This window comes from Nomascus leucogenys, chromosome 6, assembly GCF_006542625.1.
Source record: "Nomascus leucogenys isolate Asia chromosome 6, Asia_NLE_v1, whole genome shotgun sequence".
NCBI lineage: Eukaryota > Metazoa > Chordata > Mammalia > Primates > Hylobatidae > Nomascus > Nomascus leucogenys.
In genome coordinates this window covers 84894324-84915951 of record NC_044386.1, presented here as the reverse complement: position 1 = coordinate 84915951, position 21628 = coordinate 84894324, and the positions used below count along the sequence as shown (strand labels likewise).

Sequence of the window (21628 nt, the reverse complement as noted above, 5' to 3'; positions counted from 1 at the left end):
CTCAATCTTTAAATCATATTGATATAGACAGCTATAAAAGACAGCCTATAATTTGATAAAACCATTTTCGAATCTATTGATGACAGTGCAATATAATGTTCAAAATATATCGTAACCATTTTGGCTGGGTACAGTGGCTCATGCCTATAATCTCAGCACTTTGGGAGGCCGAGGCGGGCAGATTGCCTGAGCTGAGGAGTTCGAGATCAGCCTGGGCAACATGGCAAAACCTTATCTCTACAAAAAAATAGAAAAATTAGCTGGGTGTGGTGGTGCACTTCTGTAGTCCCAGCTACTTGGGGAGCTGAGGCAGGAGGATCGCTTGAGCCCAAAAGGTGAGGCTACAGTGAGCCATGTTCATGTCACTGCACTCTAGCCTAGGTGACAGGGCAAGGCCCCGTCTCTTTTTAAAACAAAACAAACAAAAAACCATTCAAACACATAACAGTTTGAAAAATGTGGAATACATCTCTTTTTTCTGGTACTATATAGAATCTTAACCCATTAGGAAGAATTCAGAAATCTGGCTCAAACCTATTACCAGGGCCTTCAAGGAAGTGCAGCCTAAGGGGGTTGAAGTCATCCAGGTAGCCACTGACTTCCAATTCAAATACCCATTTGGGACAGTTCAGACTTTCCAGGCTGAATGAACAACCTAGAATTTGTCACAAGTAACTATATGCAGAATATTCTGCCTGTAAAGTGAGAGGACCATCTCAATATTATCTTGACATTTTTAAAATGGTACTTTAAAACAGCATGATTTTAATATTATAGTAGGTTTGTAAATGTGTGACCAAAAAACTTAATTTCCAGGTATAACCAATTAGTCTTTTAAAAGTCACACAAGTTTTCCATCTCCCCAAAGTAATCTTCTCACTCTCCCCCAATGAATTCCTACTCATTCATCAAGACTCAGCTTTCATTTTTTGTACTTGTCCTTTTCTGTAACACTGTGAAGTGATCAGAACTCCCTTTCTAGGCAGAGGGGTATGTCAGAAATTCAGCAAACTGGGAAAAGGATGTCATATTATTAGAGTTGGTTTTAATCATTCAATGGATATTTCAGCCTTTTATCATTACACAGCATTTTACGGTCCATCACTCCTTACTCAGTCTGAGGAAGAACGTCAGATCCCAGGCTGTGGGTGAGGTGACATCCCCGAGGCTAACGGGAACAGGCTGCAGACACCAGGTTAGCGCCCAGAATTTTGGTATTGGGACCTCCCTCCCGCAGGCATTGCCTTCTCCTCCTGTTCTTAGGCCTTGGCTATGGAAACCCAGCAATGCAGTAGCATCAGGAATAAGGACAATTAAGAATATAGAACTGGAACATGATTCTGTACTCTTCATCAGTCTTCTCAGGAGGATTCTGACCAAATGACCTAAAGATAAGGATAGCCCATCCATGTTGTAAAGTAAAATACCATTGGGATTCAGTTTATTGAAATTTAATAAAAATTATTTCTAAAGAATGGGAATCCTGGGGTAGCGAGGCAATTAATTAAGCAGTTCATCTTAAAAGATGGAATACTTGGAACACCTTAGCCATCGTTCAATGCCAAAATGTTTGGGTTTTTTCACATCACATCCGTCCTATCTTTTCATCTTCAGTGAATCATTCCTCATGTTTGTAATTAAAGCCATATTTACCATCATAATCTGCAGTCACCTGAGCTCATTTTGCTCTGAAGCCAGTGATATTAAGCTGTTCTATTTCTAATGTGTCCCTTAACTTGATTCTAGTACAAGCAGCAAGCAGTGGTATTTAATATACAAACTCATCAAATTCCACATAAAACATTTAACCACATTTTTAAAAACTCGAGTGTCCTTTACACTAGCTACCTTGGAAGTAGTACTGCACTTTTCTCACCATGTTGTCATTGTGTTATGCATTCTTGGAATTTCCCTTTTGTAATTACCTTAAGATCCATTCATAAACCACAGAAGAAATCAGTCTTGCTTTATAATCCTATCTAGGTTGACATACAAAATAGCATTGCCCCACTGGATCTCTTACTTTATAAACCAGATTGGTGCTACTGACTTTGGACTCTTTAGAATGACTTCCCTTCCCTTCCCACTCCACTCAACTGTCATTGTTGGGTGAGAACATGCTGGAGGGTGGAGCCAGGACAGCTGGCCAAGGGTGGAGCCAGGGCATTCCATTAGAATGTCTAATCCCTCAAGGTGACCACTGATGGAGACAACATGAATTTGCATGTTCTAATAAATACATACTTTTAAACGGCCTATAGAGTAGTTTTCCTTTCCTAATCTCCATTCCTTCCAATTCAAGGGCAAATTATAAATTTTTATTTTTCAGGCTGCTTTTTAAATTTCACTTTTCAGAAATGCAACAATAAGAGTTAATATAGTCCTCCTTTTAAGCTAGAAAATACTGGTATAGGCCAGGCACGGTGGCTCACGCCTGTAATCCCAGCACTTTGGGAGGCCGAGGTGGGCAGATCACGATGTCAGGCTGAGGCAGGAGAATTGCTTGAACCGGGGAGTTGAAGGTTGCGGTGTGCTGAGATCACGCCATTGCACTCCAGCCTGGGCAACAAGAGCAAAACACTGTCTCAAAAAAAAAGAAAGAAAAAAATGCTGGTATATATCCAGATGCAGTGGGCTATAAAATGTGGAATGATCATTGATTCCTGTTATACTTCTTTTTTTTCTGTAGCCTTGGATCCTTAAACTCACCAATAACTGAACCTACAGTGATTACAAACCTGATAGAACCTCACATTTTGAACAGAAAAGGAGCAGACAAAATTGCAGCGTGCGTTTGGGGCAGAGAGGAAGGCTGAGATGTAGACCACATCTGCATCTTTTGGGCCAGCAGCCCTTCAGGAATGATCAGGGAACGGTGAGCATAGGAGCTTGTCTTATAGCTGCTGCGCCTATCCCAACCTTTGCCCCTAGTTTTCTCATTTAGAAAACCCTCTGGCTCCAGGGGTCCTTCTACTGACTCCATGTAATAGATGTCTGCATGAGTCAGGGGTAGAAACCCCACCCCTCCAGAGGTGAGGGTCTTAATCCACAATGAGCTGCAGGTGTTTCCAAGGACAAACCTTAGTCTCAGATCACATTCACATCAGAGGTCCTAGGTCACTCAGTTCACTTTCCAGGATCATATACATTCTTTCATTAGTGTCACAAGAGATAAAATAACTTCTGCATGGTCTTCTGATCCATGCCCATTGTGAGCAAGAGTGACTGACTCAGACAGATACAGGACAGGATATGATTCGATCTTCTAACATCACACTGATTATCAGGAATACAAAGTAAAGGAGGAACATTGTGAAGCCCAGGATCTTGTTCATTCGCCATTTACATGACGCAATTGAAGAGATCACAAACAGAAGCATGAGAAAAAGCAAAACAATTGCACAAAACAAGCCATTGCTGCTGACTGGAACTGGCTGTAATCCATTGATAAGAGAGAAAAGCAACCAAGGAACGGGCAAGCTGCAAGATTGAAGAAACAATGTGAATATCCTTAATGTTTATAATAATCCCATACACTTAAATAGTATTTTACACTTTACAAAGTATATATTTTTCCACCAATAAAAAATCTATGAAGTGAACAGAAATTATTAGCCCCATTTCACAGATAAGGAAATTAAGTTTCAGGGAAATTAAATTACTTGCCCAAGGACTCGCAGCTAATAACTAGAAGAGCTTAGGTTAAAACTGAAGTATTCTGAGTCTGAGCTTTGTTTTTATTTTCTGCATACTTCATGACTTCTATATGACTCAGATCAGTTGATGTGTGCCTTTTTTTTTTAAATGCTGGAATTACAGGCACACGTCACCACACCCAGCCCCAATGTGATATGTACTCTTAAATCTCTACATTTTGATAAGGCCTACATTTCTTTTAATTCTTTAGTGATGAGGGCTGTCTTTTTAGCTGCCCCTCACCCCAAATACACATACACAAATTCAAATTTAAGGAAACAAATCTACCACCCAAATTCAGAACATGATTGGGGAAATGAAAATAGCCCCTCTTTCTGACAACGTTGGGACAATGGAGTAAGAGGATGGGTACAGGAGGATAAGGCATTTGCGCGTTATATAAAATGCTGTTTAGAGCCTCTGAGCTAGCAGGAGTTCACATACAAAGGAGCAGGAGTAGTACCAAGAAGTGAAGTTGAGTCATTGCTCCTTCCAGTCCCACCTCCACCGCCTTGAAAGTCAGTGAGCAGAGCATTTGACGGTATTTGGTAATGGAATGAAATGGACTTTGGTTTTCAATTTATCTGTAAATTCTAGTCTGTTACATTTCAGGCAGCATTTTAGTTCTATTATCCCATCTGGCTATGATGAATGAAGGGAATATATTTTGTTGCTTTGCAGAAACTAACAATATAAATGCCCTTTTATTCTATGTATAATGAATAAAGCAGAAAACCAGTGAACAGAGCCAATGCAGTGTTTTCCAGTCATACTTAACACCCCTTAGAAAGTAACATTGCCACTCACCCCACAGTGATATCAAATATGTTACTGCCCACAGAGCTTGACACAGCCATGTCTCCCAGGCCCTTTCGAGCGACAATCACACTGGTGATGAGGTCAGGAATTGATGTGCCTGCTGCAAGGATTGTCAGGCCCATAATCTCTTCAGAAATTCCTATTGTTTCACCAACCTGGTAAATGGCAACAGTAATGAGAAACCATGGCAACAGTAGGTGAAAAACCTGAGGCACATCCAAGCACTATCCACATCCTACTTTGTGCAAACAGAATGCCTTCTAAGGAGCTCAGCCACACCCCCTCAGCCTGAGTGAGGAAGGGTGACAGGGGGACCGACAGCTGAGATGGCCACAGAGAGGAAGAGCAAGCAAGACTCCTGCTCCTGGCCGCAGGGACCATGTTGCTCTTCTTTTCAAAACTGGACTAAAAGTTACCCACACTAGATCTGCTGCTCACTGTCATTCCAACTCTTAACACCCCTACCTCCCCACAAGAACTGCCCTTCCAAAGAGCTGTTCATGTCAGCATTTCTATTTCCAGGAATGTGGACACTTGCTGTGTGCCAGGAACTAAGAGGCTGGAGGTGAAGTATGAGCAGGATGACATAGACCCTAATCTCAGCCTTTTAGAGAGGAAAGCTAGTAAACAATTATTACAGTGCAGTATTCCAGGCAGAACAGAAACACTATGGGTACTCAGAGGAAGACTAATTGAATGCCAGGGAGCAGGCGAAACAGCTGGCTCTCAGAATGTGTAGGATTTCACCAGGTGAGAGGGATGGGTACATGATGGAGAAAGCAGGAAATAAGGCTAATAAGCCAAGGTCAGCAGGAATCAGGCAGGATTCCAAGGCCTTCTATGCCATGCTACAGGATATGACAGAAAAGTCACACTTGAGAAGCACTGCGTTCACTGGAATAAAAAGTCTACCTTTAAGCCTTTACAAACAACATAGAAACTGCACGAATTCACTTGATCCTCGAGATTCCCTGAGTACCGGAGATTGATCCTGAAGGAAAGTGTCCTTGGGACCTGCTGGTAGAGGATTTCGTTCCTGCTGTTCACTCACCTGGTGAGCCCACCACACCATGAGGTATGAGAACATGGCTATCCACACGATAGATCCCAGGAAGGTGAAAACAAAAAACTTCCTAGACTCCTGTTTGAAAGTTTGAAAAGGACGAGAAGTAAGCTGTAGAGGCTAAAGGTCTTTGGCCCCTCTGAGCAAGCCCAAGAATCAGTGACAAGGTCTAATGGAAGAGTGATGGAGGGGAACTGGAGACATTTGACCTGAGGGCTCTCTCTCCAGGGAGGACCTTGAGATGGATGGAAAAGGGTGGGGGTTGGGGGTACACCTGTAGGGGAGTCCAGCCAGTAGGGTGGACAGCAGTCACCAGACGGGAGAAAGCTGTTTGCTTGCCCTAGAACCAAGCCAATCTAGGTATCTGGTTTGGCTTTTGCAACCTCCTTGTACCATTCCTTTCTGGTCAGACCTTTCCTTGCAAATAAGAATGTTGATAAATACCAGTGATTTCCCTGGGTTTTGGGAATACTCCTGTGAAATATGGAGGAGGTTTAGTGGTATCATTCTCAAATTAAAATCAAGAAACTGAGATAGGAGTCAAAGAGGGACTAGTGTATGCTGCTTATAGCAGTGGGAATAAAGCACATGAGGTCTAGGGCCTCCCAGTCCCAGTGGTATGTCTCCTAAGCACATCGTCCCCCTCCAAGGCTTCAGTACCTTCCCAGATCTCAATGGTGGAGCCCTGCTAAGCTGGTTGTCCCTGGCCTCTTCCTCCTCTTGAGTGTGAGCCCTGCGTGCCTAAAGACCCCACAGCCTTGCTGGATAAAGAGTCTGAGATACAGATGAGCACACTCACCTGCCTTCGGACGTCGGGGACTGTCAGCCACAGTGGGAACACGATGGGCAGGAGGAAGAGGTAAATGGCCTGCTTCTGCCTGGTTTCAGGCCAGTCCAGGGACAGAGGCTCTTCATTTCCCTTCTCCTCCTCTTCCTCCTCCTCTTCCTCCTCCTCTTTCTCCTCCTCTTCCTCCTCCTCTTTCTCCTCCTCTTCCTCCTCCTCCTCCTCTTCCTCCTCCTCTTCCTCCTCCTCTTTCTCCTCTTCGCTATCCCCTCCATCACTTCCCCCTCCATCTTCTACACCTTTCTCATCATTTTTGGCTTCACCGTGATTTTCAGCACTGAGTTCCTGGCTTTCAGTTTCACTTTCATTACCTTTCATTTCACCATCTTCTGCGTGGATTTCACCCTCACCTTCACCTCGATTGTCTCCTTTTCCTTCTGCTTCATTTTCATCTTCACGTTCTTCTCCTTTTCCTTGTGTTTCAGTTTCACCTTCACCTTCTGGTTGAGTTTCACCTCCACTTTTCTCTTCAGTTTCACCTTCACCAGCAGTTTCGCCCTCTTCGCCTGTCATTTCACCTGTGCTCTCGGCCTCAGCCACATCTTCCTGCAATCCAAAACCAACAGATTAATGTGTGGTAACTGCTCTGCTTGTTTTCCTTATGTTACTCCCCCATTTTTTTGTTGGCGTGCTTCTCAGAAGGTATCTGAAAACTTAAGTATGAGGAGAAAACTAGTGTGATAATTCAGCAGAATTCCCATGACCACACTCCTACCTAGTGGCTGTCCAGCTTTTATTTGATCATTTCCAGGGGTGGAAAGCTCACCACCTGAAGCAGCTTCTGTCATCTTTGGCACCTCTGATTCATCTGAAGTCCATATTTATATCAAAGTTCTACCCCCGTGTATAGGTTTACTCTTTGATGCCTTACAAAACATCAATCTTCCATGAGACAGCTCTCTTCCCTGGGTTAAAGATTCCCAGGTCCTTATATCATTTTTACATGCTATGGCCTAGAGCCTCCTCCCTATCCTGGCGAACTCATTTTAATTAGCTTATATCCCAGGAGGAGGGCATCCAAAACTGAATACAGAATATTGCATGGAGTGGAACAGGACTATCACCTCCCTTGTCTTAGATACGATGTTTCCATTAATGTTGCTTAATATGGCATGACATCCTTTGGTGGTCACAATGCATTGCTGAGCCTACTGAAACTCTTAAATTGTTTTATTACCTTATATCTATAAAATAAGGATGATAATGCCTATTTATTGAGGGTTTTTATGTGCCAGGCACCATGGGAAGTAGTTTAATAATAATAGCTAGCACTTACTGTGCTTTATGAATCAGTTAATTCATGATATGCATAAAACTATGCCCATCTTACAGATGGAGAAACTAGAGTAAAAGGAACTAAGTAACTTTCCCATGGTCCACGTGGTTTATAAGTGATGAAGTTGGGATCTGAATATGGGTGGTCCACCAAGCTATCCTGCTTTACCAATCAATACCAGGTAAAGGGCAGAATGAAATGTCTGGCTCCCAAACTTGGTAGCCTGAGGAGCTTATTAGAAATTCAGATTTTTAGGCCGGGCACAGTGGCTCATGCTTGTAATCTGAGCACTTTGGGAGGGTGAGGTGGGCAGATCACAAGGTCCGGAGTTTGAGACCAGCCTGGCCAACATGGTGAAACCCTGTCTCTACTAAAAATACAAAAATTAGCTGGGCGTGGTGGCAGGTGCCTGTAATCCTAGCTACTCGGGAGGCTGAGGCAGAATTGCTTGAACCTGGGAGGTGGAAGTTGCAGTGAGCTGAGACTGCGCCACTGCACTCCAGCCTGGGTGACAGAGCAAGACTCTGTCTCAAAGAGAAACAAGAAATACAGATTTTCTGACCCCACCTGGACCAACTGAATTAGAATCTCTAGGATTGGAAGCCAGGAATCTGTATTTTAACATACTCACAGCTGTTCCTAAAACATCCACTTTAGACCAGTGTTTGGGAACCACTGACTATCTCCACACACCCTAAAAGCCATTGATAGCTGGGTGTGGTCTCAGACGTAGATGCCTATGTTTCAACTACTCAGGCAGCTGAGGCAGTAGGATCACTAAAGCCCAGGAGTTCCAGGCCAGCCTGGGCAATATAGTGAGACCCCATACCCCCGTAAAAAATTTAAGAGATAGGGGCCGGGCGCGGTGGCTCACGCTTGTAATCCCAGCACTTTGGGAGGCCGAGGCGGGCGGATCACGAGGTCAGGAGATCGAGACCACTGTAAAACCCCGTCTCTACTAAAAATACAAAAAAATTAGCCGGGCGTGGTGGCGGGCGCCTGTAGTCCCAGCTACTCGGAGAGGCTGAGGCAGGAGAATGGCGTGAACTCGGGAGGTGGAGCTTGCAGTGAGCCGAGATTGCGCCACTGCACTCCAGCCTGGGCGACAGAGCAAGACTCAGTCTCAAAAAAAAAAAAAAAAAAAAAAAAAAAATTTTAAGAGATAGGCCGGGCGCGGTGGCTCACACCTGTAATCTCAGCACTTTGGGAGGCCGAGTCGGGTGGATCATGAGGTCTGGAATTTGAGACCAGCCTGACTAATGTGGTGAAACCCCATCTCTACTAAAAAAAAAAAAAAAAAAATTAGCCAGGCATGGTGGTGCGTGCCTGTAGGTGCCTGTAATTCCAGCTCGTCAGGAGGCTGAGGCTGGAGAATCGCTTGAACCCGGGAGGCAGAGGTTGCGGTGAGCTGAGATCGCGCCACTGCACTCCGGCCTAGGCGACAGAGTGAGACTCAGTCTCAAAAAAAAAAAAGAGATAAAATTAAAAGCCATTGATTCAGAGTGTCCTCAGATTAAGCACCCAGCTAACCTATAGCAATATGCTGGTCCATCCCTTGAGCAAGAGCCCTGGGCTGTGTGTTCACAGAGTAAATATGTTGTCTGTAACAAATGTCATGATATTGGCAACCCCCAAAGGATGCTGAGTGATTCTCAATTGTGCTGCACATTAAAATCATCTGAAGGCTTTTTTTTTTTTTTTTTTTTTTGAGACAGTCTCGCTCTGTCACCCAGGCTGGAGTGCAGTGGTGCGACTTCTGCTCACTGCAACCTCCGCCTCTAGAGTTCAAGTGATTCTCCTGCCTCAGCCTCCCAAGTAGCTGGGATTACAAGCCCACACCACCACGCCCAGCTAATTTTTGTTTTAGTAGAGACGGGGTTTCACCATGTGGGCCAGGCTGATCTCGAACTCCTGACCTCAAATGATCCTCCTGCCTCGGCCTCCCAAAGTGCAGGGATTACAGGTGTGAGCCACCGCACCTAGCCCGATTCTCTCTCTTTTAAGACTGGAAACCAGTCACTGATTCTCCTGTGGACGCAGGATTGGGATAGTAGCTTGGGGTTATATGTGCTCATAAGGGAACAAATGAAGCCAGCCTGCCAAGAGAGGCCCATGATAGAGCCTGTACTCAGAGAAGGGATGTGAGGGAGAGCAGGACATGGAATGAGAAGCCACCAGGGTCACAGATGCCTTCTCAGGCCTAGGCCCAGCTCTTCATGAGATCAAGCTTCACTTCCTGCCCTGGGATTCCAGGGGATACCTCTGTATCCGCTTAATCCCTTTTACTTGAGCTAGCGGTAATAGGCCTACTCATGTTACCATGAAGCTGTCTTAGACGCTGAACCCAAAGTTGCTGGCTTAAGGACGAGATATAATCAAGCGCTTTCTGGGTATTGAATGGAGAGAAAAAAAGAGATGGAACTTGCAAGTGGAATGTTTTTACTGTCAGTCACTCAACATATATCGAGCCAGCTGTGCACCAGGCATTCTGCTCCCCTCTGTAGGGGAGACAGGGATGACTCAGACTTCGATCTTGCCTTCAGGAACCTCACCACCTAATAGGCTCAGAATCCAAGGAAGATAGTTGGTAAAAGCCCTGAGATAGGTGCAGAGCACCAGGGGCATTCAGATTTGGAGTGGATCAAGGCAGCTACATGATAAAGGTGTTTATACCGGCCAGGGGCCGGGGAGGGGGGTGGGGTGCATGGTAAGATGAGGATATATGAAAATGGAGGAGAAAAGGCATTCTAGGGAGAGGAAACCATGTGAGCCAAGGCTGGGAGGTAGAAAAACATGGAGACAGCCAGGCGTGGTGGCTCATGCCTGTAATCCCAGCACTTTGGGAGGCTGAGGCGGGTGGATCACAAGGTCAGGAGATCAAGACCATCCTGGCCAACATGTTGAAACCCCGTCTCTACTAAAAATACAAAAATAAAAATAAAAATAAAGAAAAAAGAAAAAAAAGAAAAACATGGAGACAAGAAATCCAGTTTGGCTGGAGCATGGTAGAAGAAGAGACCATGAGGCTGTAAAGACAGGGCAGTGTCAGGACTTGGAAAGCTCTGCAGACAAGGCTGAGATGCCTGACTAGGTGCAGTAGGCAATGAGGAGCCTCAGAAGGTTCGAAAGCCTTCACCCAGCAACCCTTCCACCTCCATTTCAAGCTTCCCAGTGCTCTGCAGCTACCTGGTCTCACTGTCACCTAGTTGCTGACAGACCCACTAACAATTATTCCTTATGCTCTTATAGCATGTGACAGTTCACAATACATTGTCAATATATTAGCTCACTCATGTAAGATGTTCCAGTGAGTTAATCGGCCCCATGAGATACTTGTATTTTTCAAGTGATCTTCAGAGAAAGAGTAATATTTACCCCCAGATGAATGAACCTCAAATAGGATTTCAGACCTTCAGAGAGGATGTATTTTTGGTCAAGAGTTCCTTCCCTAGACCTCTCCAATTTTGTCTATGCCAAGGCTGGGTGCCTACCTGACCGCCTGGATTCTCCTTCTGATCTCCCTTGATGTCTGGAATAGGGGCTGGTGTGACCGTGACCGCAGGGAGCTTGGCTGGCTCCTCATCTTTAAAGGATAAACATGGGTTACATCAGTAGAGTGGACAAGGTTCTGAGGGAAGCTGGCAGAGACGCTGGCATAAGTGGCTACAGGGCTATTGGACTTCAGGGTTTCCGAAGGTTTATTTGGAGGAATTTCTTGTTGGTAGGAAAAGTAAGATGATGTGAATTGTTATTGCCCTGACCTATCTGCACATGAGAAGACAGTTGGCAAGTGACCATCCGTGATCCTCTATAATTCACAGACATTTCCATCCTGGCCATTGTGGCCAAGGACACTCAACAGCTGGGCAGCCAGAACAGAGACAGGGTAAAGCTCCCAGCACTCAGAGAATGACCCTTGGGGAAGGATCCTGCTGATTCCAAAGGCAGCAGCTTTTGAAGCCTTGGAACAGGACTGACGGGAAGGGAAACTTGGAAAGTCTGGAGAGCTAGGTTTAGGTACAGGTTCTCTCACTTCTTGGCTGTGTGGCTTTGGGAAGTCACTTGACCTCTCTGAGCCTCTTGTCTATAGGATGGGAAGAATGACTGCTGTTCCACCTCCCTCCAGGGGTTGCTGGGTGGATCAGCCAGTCCTGGTGTGCCGTGCAGAGCCCACATGGCAGTGGCTGTCCCATTTTCTCAGTCCTAGCTGCCACACAGATACTAGACTTCTGTGACACCAGACCCCTGGTAGCCTTCCCTCACTGGGGTTGCTGATTTCAGACCAATAACTAGCAACACTGTTCTTGTACAGAAGAGACAGGAAGAAGAAATAAAGCCCCACAGTCTCATTTGGGATGAGATTTAGCAAAAAGAAGTGGGAGTTCAACAACCCCCTGCCTTCCCTTGCCTACCCCAGCTGTGGAAAATGGAGAGGAAGCTGTATGGGGCCACTCTCAGACCAGCAGCCATGTCAGAAAGACAGCACCTGGGAAGGAAGAGTCTGGAGTGGAGCGGCGATCAGGGCAACACCCAACCATCACTCTGACTGGTTCACAGAGGTCAAAGATGTGCCTAGCCCCTGGCCTGGCTGGCTGCTGCCTCCAGGCCAAGCTCACTACTGACAGCAGGGAGAGGGGGGCAGGAGAAAACCCACTGGTCTGGCCATCCTCTCACCTTCTGGTTTGCTTTCTGCTTTGGCCTGGGGTTGGGCTCTGGACTCTTGATTCAAGCTCTCCTCCTCCTTCTCCTTGGCAAGGCGAACTGCAAATGAGACAGGACATACATCTTACCTGGAATCGTAGGATCATCCCTGCCATGCCCTTTCAGTTAGGACAGTCAGCTGAGCAGCCAGAGGGCAGCTGCAGAGCGTGGGAAAAGGCTGCCATGGGGGTTGTGACATCTGGATTCTGATCCTACGAGGCCTAGTTGTGGTGCCTAATTCCCAAAGTTCTGTCTTACATTCTCTGCATTGTCACTGACTGGCTGTGACCTAGGGTAAGTCATTTCCCTTCTCAGGGCTTATTTCCTCTCTGGTAAAATGACATGGTTGGACTCAGGACCAAGAAATAGGATTTATTTCCTTTACAAGCTCAAGTGATGGCCTGCTTGGATACTGAATTGAGAAGGACTCTGACCCAAACTTTGTAGGAAAGTACCATGATTGATTGGTAATGTCTGTGATAGACATGGAATGGAGAAATAATTGCAGGGAGATGTTTTTGCCATCCTTGGACTATATTATCTTTGTAGCTTACTTTCTATGAATCTACTAGAAGCTTTGTTATAGCTCCAGGGGGACGACTGATGGCCATGTTCATAAGCCTTCCCTCTCCAGTGGAAAAGGGGAAATGGTTGACCAACAAGCTCTCGGATACACCCTTTTTGACCCCAGGCAAAACAAGAGCCCGAGAAGGGCCTCCTTCAGATCCCTATGCACATGCCTTGCTGGAGGCCCACAGGGCAGCATGCACAGAATTGTGCTGCCCTGATTTCCAGGTGAGAAACACGGGACAGGCAACTCTCTTTCACTGGGACTGTGTGCCAGGAAACATGCAAAGCGCTTTACGTGTATAATTTCAAGGTGAGAAGGGAAGAAGGACCAAGGCTGAGATGAAGGAGCCCACAGCTGTGTGGCCTGGGAGGGTGAGGGCAGTGGTGCAAGTGAAGAACAAAGTGGTGTCATGGGATCGATGGGCTCTATTCTGAATTTAGACTGGCTCTGCCCCATGAGCACTGGGTGACTTTGGGAAGCCTGTGTACCCGTCACTAAGCCTCAGCATCCTCTCTAAAAAGGCAATACCATCATATCCTCAGGGGACTGATGTGATGAGGATCCATGAGACAAAATAAATAAAAACACTTTTACTGCTGCAAATGCTGGCCTCACTCATATTGTTACTTTAGCACGAATTCTGAAGCCTGATGACCTGGGTTTGAATCCTAGTTCTGCCACTTGCACTATAGCTGTGGACCTAACTGGGTGATTCCTTAAGCTGTCTGTACTTCAGATTTTTCATCTGTAAAATCTTCCAGAGTTGGTGACAAAGTAAATGAATTTATACATGAATATGGTCAAAACAGTGTCTGGCACCTAGAACGCACTCTATAACTTTTAGCTGTAACAACAACAACAGCAATGATGAAAACAAATTGACAAGAGTAGTTGAGAGCAGCTGTCCTACCTGGGAAGCAACCCCACAGTGATGATGCCAGCATCCCAGAGGGTCCAAGTTAGAAGGAACCCTGGAGATTATCTAGTCTGTAATACAGATGGACGGAGAGGAAACAGAGAAGCTGGAAAGTGCAATCTGGGAAGCTGGGTGGATCAAAGCCTCTGCCTGGCTCCAAGACAGGCAGGAAACAGATAAATGGGTCTGGAATTTCCTCCTCTCTACCTGTCTCCTAAACTCTCAGAGTTAGTTCAGCTGCAGCTGGCTCTGGCAATAAGCTCCATGGGTAGAGCCACTATGACACGTGTGGTCCCTCGAAGTGGCCTGGTGGGCCTGGGTCCTCATCAGAACTGAGAGGTCGGGGGCCAACAAACCTTCATCCAGACAACCCCAGTGCCCCCTTGGCACTAATCAAACCCTGAAGTCTTCTGTTGAGCAATGTGTAGCTGCTGTCACAGGAGGGCTCCCTTAGTTCTGGTCTTGGCACTGAGAATATCTGCTGACTGTTGCTGGAAGGGCTAGCCATAAACACAAGCTTCCCCCTTTCCTTCTCATCCTCATCACAGCCTAGACTCTCACTTCCCACGTTACTGAGGAAAGCAGGTCAGTTGCAGGGTCTCCCCCACCCTGTCTCATACACATCCAAGTGAAATCACCAGAAAAGGCATGGGTCCCTGGAGAGGAAAAGCCCCTTCACAGAGAAGGTGAGAGTTCAGACCCCAGGAAACATCTTTTCCACGGATCAGCTCTGTGGAAAGAGCTGGAACACCTGGAGAGAGTGGAAACATCTGGATGGCCATCTGGAAACAGCATACGAAAACACAAATGTGCATCTAGAGAGCCTGGGGAACAAAGGCCCTCATCACAGCCCTGCATGGTCCCCGCCCCTCCCACATGTTGTCTCACGGTGTAGAATCAGGCTGGGCTCTTGAGCATGACTGAATCCCAGAGGACATCTGCAGTCATGCACCGTGAGAGCTATTCCATGCCCCAAAGACACCCAGAGACAATGTACCAGCATGCTTGTCCTCCCTGGGATGATTGCTGCTGGCTCCTGGGCACTTGTTTCCTCACATGCCTCTCCCCTCTCAGCAGGGCCGGATCATGGCTTTAGCATCAATCTCCTCTGACCTCAGCCTGGCCTAAACATCACATAATCCTGTTAGGACAAGTAGGCCAGCTGGAGGCTGCTGGTCATGGAGATGCCCAGCTGGGGTCCCTCCAGTCCCATCCAAGAGGTCTTTATCATCAGGACTTTGCTAGAGTCAGTGATTCCTCTGGGAGTAGCCACTGATGACCCAAAGATACAGCTTTCCTCATGGGGCCCTGGCCAGAGCGCCCCAGCACTCATCACCAGAGGCTGTCAGGGGCTGCAGCTTCCATTCTGCAAACCCCAGAGGTACTATTTTTCTAGAGCTGACATTTGGGGGTGGCCTCTCTCACAATGTCTGCTGAGGTTTACCTTGAGGAATTGCTTTTTATTTTTTCTTTTCTCTCTCTCTCCTTTTTTCCTAATAGCTCCATTAGCAGCTTAGATTAATTTTTTTCTCCCTTTCTCTCTCCCTCTGTTCTTACCGTGAGGAATTCCTAAGGAAGGTTTCATCATTGTCTTTGATGCAGCTTTTCACAGTATGGTTTATTTATTTATTCAGAGATGGAGTCTTGCTCTGTCACCAGGCTGGAGTGCAGTGGCATGATCTTGGCTTACTGCAACCTCCGCCTCCCGGGTTCAAGCGATTCTCCTGCCTCAGCCTCCCAAGTAGCTGGGACTATGGGTGTGTGCCAATTTTTGTGTTTTTAGTAGAGACAGGGTTTCACCATGTTGGCAAGGCTGGTCTCAAACTCCTGACCTCAAGTGGGAGCAGGAGAGTAGCTGAGAAGTTCCCTTTAGGGGTCTGAGATGCATGTTAGGGGCAGCTCTCTGGGGAAGAGAAGCAGAAGGCAGGATTTGGTAAGGTGGACAGTGAGAATCTCAGCCACTGCCACCATTTGTCAAATTGGACAACAGCCCCCACTGTACTTTGAACCCTGCTCTTAGCCTCATCACCCTTAAAAGGGTCCTGGCAGTTTCCAGGGTGCCCTTTGGGATTCCAGACTTGGGGAGGAGTTGGCAGGTTTCCTAGGACTCCAGAGTTGAATATAAAGCAAAAGGAAGTGCCACTAAGAACTTCTGGGCTTTGGGACCCTACAAGAGGTGTCCCCAGAAGCAGCCCAAGCCAGTCAGCCTGGGCCGAGCTGCCTGGCTAGACTCTCTCCGTGGAACACTGGGGCTGACTCCTGGGCAGTAGGCTTTGCAGGGCAGCCCCAACCCAAACCTGTGCAGAGCACATGGTACTCACAGCCTAACTGCAGGTTAACGCCTTCATTTTATAGGGAGGGACAGAGGCAGGGAAGTGGGATGTGGATACCCAAGGACCTTAGCCTCCGTGTTCCTTGTTGCCCTCTCTTGGTGAGTCCCCTGTCTTGGTCTCCACCCTCTTTCCCAGACTGTCCGACTTTTACTACTTTCCTCTGCTTATTATCTCTTCCCACTCCCTCCTCACTGCCTCTAGGATTTTCAGGTCCCAGTTCTTCTCCAGCTGCAGGAGGGAAGGAGTGGATGGGGCAGACCACACAGGTCTGGAGAGGCCTTGCTTACCTTCCCTCAGGGGGTCCAGGCTGTGGAGCATGAGCTGGTAGATGGTGCTGCGGATGGTGCTGTTGTGCAGAGAGGTCGAGCTGCTCCCTCGGGTCAGCAAGGACGGGAGCTGAGAGGAGAGCCGCACAGGCCTCAGTGGGCCCCTGTCCAAGCCAGGGGAGGAACCACATGAGGGCATCACTAACCTTGCCTCTTTCCCATAAAGATCAGGGAGAAAGCACAGATGCCTTATCCTGACCTCCCCTCTTCCTCCACCTCCAACCAGGAGAGTTACACTACTTTCTTTCTCAGCCTCCCCTCAGCTCTTCCAGGACTATTTTGTTTTATGTACTGAATAATTTCCCAAAGTCTCCACAGGGAGCAACCTGGTGTATTAGGAATATCACGTTACAAAGGGTTTGCACATCCCTGCAAGTACATCCTCAGAAACACTCCCTCACCCACACACCACACAGACAGACCCACTGCACATGGCTACAGCCCTTTACAGTCCACAAAGAGCATTATCACGTTTTATCATTGCCCCACTCCCAGAGATAAGCAAAGCTATGATCCCCATCTATGGAAAGGGAAAGGAAAACTCAAAGAAGCTAGGTGCCTAAGTCAAGGTCATGCAGGAAGTAAATGAAAGAGTCAGACTGGTACCCAGGTCTTCTGATTCCCAGTTCAGTTGTTTTTGTTTTTTTTTTTTTTTTTTCTGCCCAAGTGCTCAGAGACCCTCACAGGTACACACATACACACACATCTATACTGTACAGACACAGATGTGACACTTATTCATAGTGACACATATAGAAATATCATCTGATTTACAATGGAACATCCAAAGACAACACTTCCACACTTGCTGAGTCCTCCCTCCCTTCTCTTCTTCCTCCCTCCTTTCTGCCCCCTCATCCCTCTGAGCTGAACTCTTCTGCCATCTAGTGGCTGTGGTGACACAGTACTTCACTACAAGTCAGAGATTTTCTTTGGATGGGGGAGGTTCTTTAGGTTCAGGTTTGGAACTCCTTTCAAAGTTCCCCATAATTCTTTCCAGATACTTCATAGGCTATAAACAGCTAAGACACAGTTTTTCAGAAACCTCAGACTCCTGTCTTCTCCAGTTCCCCTGCTATCTTTCTCTTAGTTCTGGGGCATTCCAAAGCCATAGGTAATCCGGCTTTTATATCAATCATACAATGTTGGGCTGTACACTAGGACTTGAATTCATCTAGTTCAAACAGTCATTTTACAGATGCAGAATCTGAAGCCCAAGGTCACACAGCAAGCTAATGGCAGAGCGGACTGTAACATTCCAGACTTAGCTCCCAAACTAGCACCTCCTCAAAGGCCATCTAGAGGTGAGAGTTCTCAGAAAAGCAGCCCTCTCCTCTCTTGCGTCACCCTGGCAGTGCTCCCAGGAGCTTCCTAGGCCTGAGCACAGCCAGGGTCCCCAGCTCAGGGCCACAATACCCTGGGCCTGTGACCATCCACTGAGACCCTGCAGTGTCCCCACTGGGCAGACTCCATACGGCACCCACCTTCAGCTTCTTCTTATCCTGTAGCTCATCCACCGCAATGGCCCCATCGCCCGGCTGCAAACAGGGAGAGGAGTCACGAGATGTTGTGGCAAGACCCTCACTTTCTCCCTACATCCCTCTCTCCACGGAAGTCCTCAGGTTGAAATACAGAAACACACTCCGAGATAACCTGGTCTCAGAAAATGTTTCAACATGTTCCATCCCTCCAGTCTGACCTTCTATAATCTGGCTTCAGCCTGCAATGCAGTACCGCCAGTCGAATGTGTCCACTCGCCATAGTCCAGTGGCACCAACTGTCTTTGGGTTTCTGAAATGTGCCATCCTCTTCACCCGCCTCAAAACTCTCATCACAGGGCCCCTCGCCCCCTGTCCGTAATGCTCTTTCCCTCCTCAGGCTTCTGGTCTCCACTTAAGTGTCACCTTCCTCTGGGAAGCCATGTATAATTCTTTTATAGACCCCTGTTCTTTTCCTTCACAGCGCTTTCCCCAATTTATTTGTGGAAATAAGTTGACTGCCCCACTAGCATCTTGAAGGTAGAGTATTTTATTCACCACTTTTATTCATTCGCCAGCATGAGAACACTGCCCAGCACTTAGCAAGAGCTCAATAAATATTTATTAAATGAATGAATAAATGAAAATGAACTGTCCTCTAAATACACTTAATCCATTCTAACTCTTGTTCCCTTGTTCATGCCTTTTCCTCCTGCCTAAGATGCCTTCTCCATTCCTTTCTGCCTACTCAAGTCTTATCCATTTTTTACAAAATTCAGGGTGAATTCTTGTATGAAGCTTTCCCAAATGCCCCTTCCATGCCCCCTCCCACCCTCCCTTCAGCTCATTACAATACCTCTCTCCTGGAAAGCTGTATAACAGTGAGCACATTCTGTGATACTAAAATCAGCTGTGTGCTCCGGTAAGTACTAGTGTTTTGGGAAAGCTATGGGGCAGCCAGCTGGGAAGTGGGACAGCCCTAGACAATCCAAGATGAAGAAGAATTAAGCCTGTGTATTTACTGTCTGAACCACTAGCTTGCCACTTTACACTCACAGCCTTGTAATATCATTTGAACTTTTTTTTTTAAAAAAAACACTGTTTTAACTTTTCACTGCATGAATTGTCTACCAGCTACATGTAGACTCTACCTTTTTTTTCTTTTATTGCCATGCAATGAACTTACAGTCATCTGTTTCCCTTCTTTGTGGCACAGTGTCTTACTGAGAACAGGAGGTGCTCAGTAAAGGGAGCTGAATGAGTAGACACTCCCAAGTGACCTTTAGTGCTTTTGTTTTATTATTATTATTATTATTATTATTATTATTATTATTATATTTTGAGACAGAGTCTCGTTCTGTCACCCAGGCTGGAGTGCAGTGGTGCAATATCGCCTCACTGCAACCTCCCCCTCCTGGGTTCAAGCAATTCTCCTGCCTCAGCCTCCCAAGTAGCTGGGATTACAGGTGTTTGTCACCATATCCGGCTAAATTCTGTATTTTTTAGTAGAGATGGGGTTTCACCATATTGGCCAGGCTGGTCTCAAACATCTGACCTCAGTTGATCCACCCACCTCGGCCTCCCAAAGTGCTGGGATTACAGGCATGAGCCACTGCACTCAGTCTTATTATTTTTTAGACAGAGTTTTGCTCTGTTGCCCAGGCTGGAGTGGAGTAGCACGATCACGGCTCATTGTGGCCTTGACCTCCTGGGCTCAAGCCATCTTCCCACCTCAGCCTCCCAAGTAGCTAGGACTACAGGTGTGTACTACGACACCCAGCTAGTTTTTGTATTTTTTGTAGAGATGGGATTTCACCATATTGCCCAAGCTGGTCTCAAACCGTGCTCAAGTGACTCACCCACCTCTGCCTTTCAAAATGCTGGTATTACAGGTGTGAGTGACTGGCTACGTTTTTTTGTTTTTTGTAGAGATCGGGTCTCTCTATGTTGTCCAACCTGGTCTCGAACTCCTGGGGTCAAGCAGTTCTCCTGCTTCACCCCCACAAAGTGATGGGATCACAGGTGTGAGCCAGCACATCCAGCCTTTAGTGTTATCTTTAAGCAGCAGGATCACAAATAGCTGCCCTCAGCAATCATCTTTACCTTCTCATTGCTTCCCTCATTCCACCAACCTCCATGGCTAAACCAGAACTGAACTTGCTACACTCCCTTCTTTGTTCAGCTCAGAAAATATAGAAAATAGCGCTTGATCTAAGGCCACTCAGCCATCCCTCCAACTTATTCATTCATTCAGTTCTTATTTACTGAGAACCTGCTATACTATTTATATGGTGCTATTCTGGTGGCTTTAGGGATACAAAGATGCTTAGGACATGGATTCTGTGTCCAGAAAGAAATTGAGGCCAATGATAACACAGATGCATAACAAAGAAGAATGTGGTTCCTGAAATAAAAGGCACAGATAGGTGCTATGCTGTGATGGGCAAGGAAGCTTTTTGAAGTAGCTAGAATTTGAGTAAGCTTTGAAGGATTGGGAGAGGTTTGAATGCTTGGATACATATTGCTAAATGAATGAATGAGCATAAAAATGAATGAAACAGTATAAATAACCAATCTGCATATGAAGGGGGCACTGTGCATTTTAAGAAATCCCCCCAACTCTTTCGTGACACGCCTGTAAGTTTACTGGGATATAAGAGGCTACAGCACTGAACCCATTGGCCCAGCCATCTCACTATTTCTCACATCCAACCCTCACCCAAAGAGTTCTCTTTTTTCTTCTTTTTTTTTTTTTTTTTTTTTTTTTTTTTTTTTTTTTTTTTTTTTGAGACGGAGTCTCACTCTGTCGCCAGGCTGGAGTGCAGTGGCACAATCTCGGTTCACTGCAACCTCAGCCTCCTGGGTTCAAGCGATTCTCCTGCCTCAGCCTCCTGAGTAGCTGGGACTACAGGCGTGCACCACCAGGCCCAGCTAATTTTTGTGTTTTTGGCCGGGATGGTCTCAATCTCCTGACCTTGTGATCCACCCACCTCGGCCTCCCAAAGTGCTGGGATTACAGGTGTGAGCCACTGCGCCTGGCCAAGAGTTCTCTTTAGAGGCAAAGAACTGTGAGGGTCCCATCTACACTCTGGGGTGGATGGTTCTGTACACCAAGGGGTAGGAGAGACTGATCTTTGCCCCATGGTGCACACGCCTAATGGTTTCTCTGCCATTCAGATTTATTCAAGTCAAAATACCTTTCTAAGGATTCATTGTTCATGGCTAATTTCAGTATGCACTTCTAACTTTCTGAAGTCTTTCATATCCATTTTCTTATTTGATATGACTAACTCTGTGAAATAGACAACACTCAAACTATTGTAGCTATTTTGCTAGATGTGAAAACTGAGATGCAGAATGATTCCATCACTTACCCACACTCACAAAGATGGTGACAGAATCCTGTCTTCTTCTCTTTTTTTCTTTCTTTTTTTTCTTTTTGTTTAGAACCCTGATCTTATCTCCATTCAGTTTTTTCTTTTTTTGGTGCTTTTGATTTGGTTTTACTAAATCCCATTTATTTTCCCAAGCATAAATAAGGAAATGAGGTCAAATCTATATTCCCTAGTGGCTCTATTTCATACTTCGACATTTCAGGCAAATGG

At 46.2% G+C, this 21628-nt stretch overlaps 1 protein-coding gene across 5 annotated transcripts in view; it reads right to left on the bottom strand.

Moving 5' to 3' along the window:
- SLC24A1 (solute carrier family 24 member 1) overlaps positions 1-21628 on the bottom strand; it is a 38353-nt gene that overhangs the window by 3992 nt on the left and 12733 nt on the right. The window contains exons 3-10 of one of the 5 annotated variants that reach the window (XM_030814591.1): positions 18030-18083; positions 16507-16615; positions 12373-12459; positions 11190-11281; positions 6378-6968; positions 5567-5656; positions 4504-4670; positions 1026-3480 (exon numbers count right to left, since the gene is read on the bottom strand). In XM_030814591.1, the coding sequence (XP_030670451.1) occupies positions 3231-3480; positions 4504-4670; positions 5567-5656; positions 6378-6968; positions 11190-11281; positions 12373-12459; positions 16507-16615; positions 18030-18083 (1440 nt within the window). In that variant the 3' untranslated portion in view covers positions 1026-3230. Of the gene's footprint in view, positions 1-1025; positions 3481-4503; positions 4671-5566; positions 5657-6377; positions 6969-11189; positions 11282-12372; positions 12460-13880; positions 13983-16506; positions 16616-18029; positions 18084-21628 lie in introns of those variants that run through there. The other 4 variants (XM_030814593.1, XM_030814592.1, XM_030814595.1 and 1 more) reach the window with 4 other exon arrangements.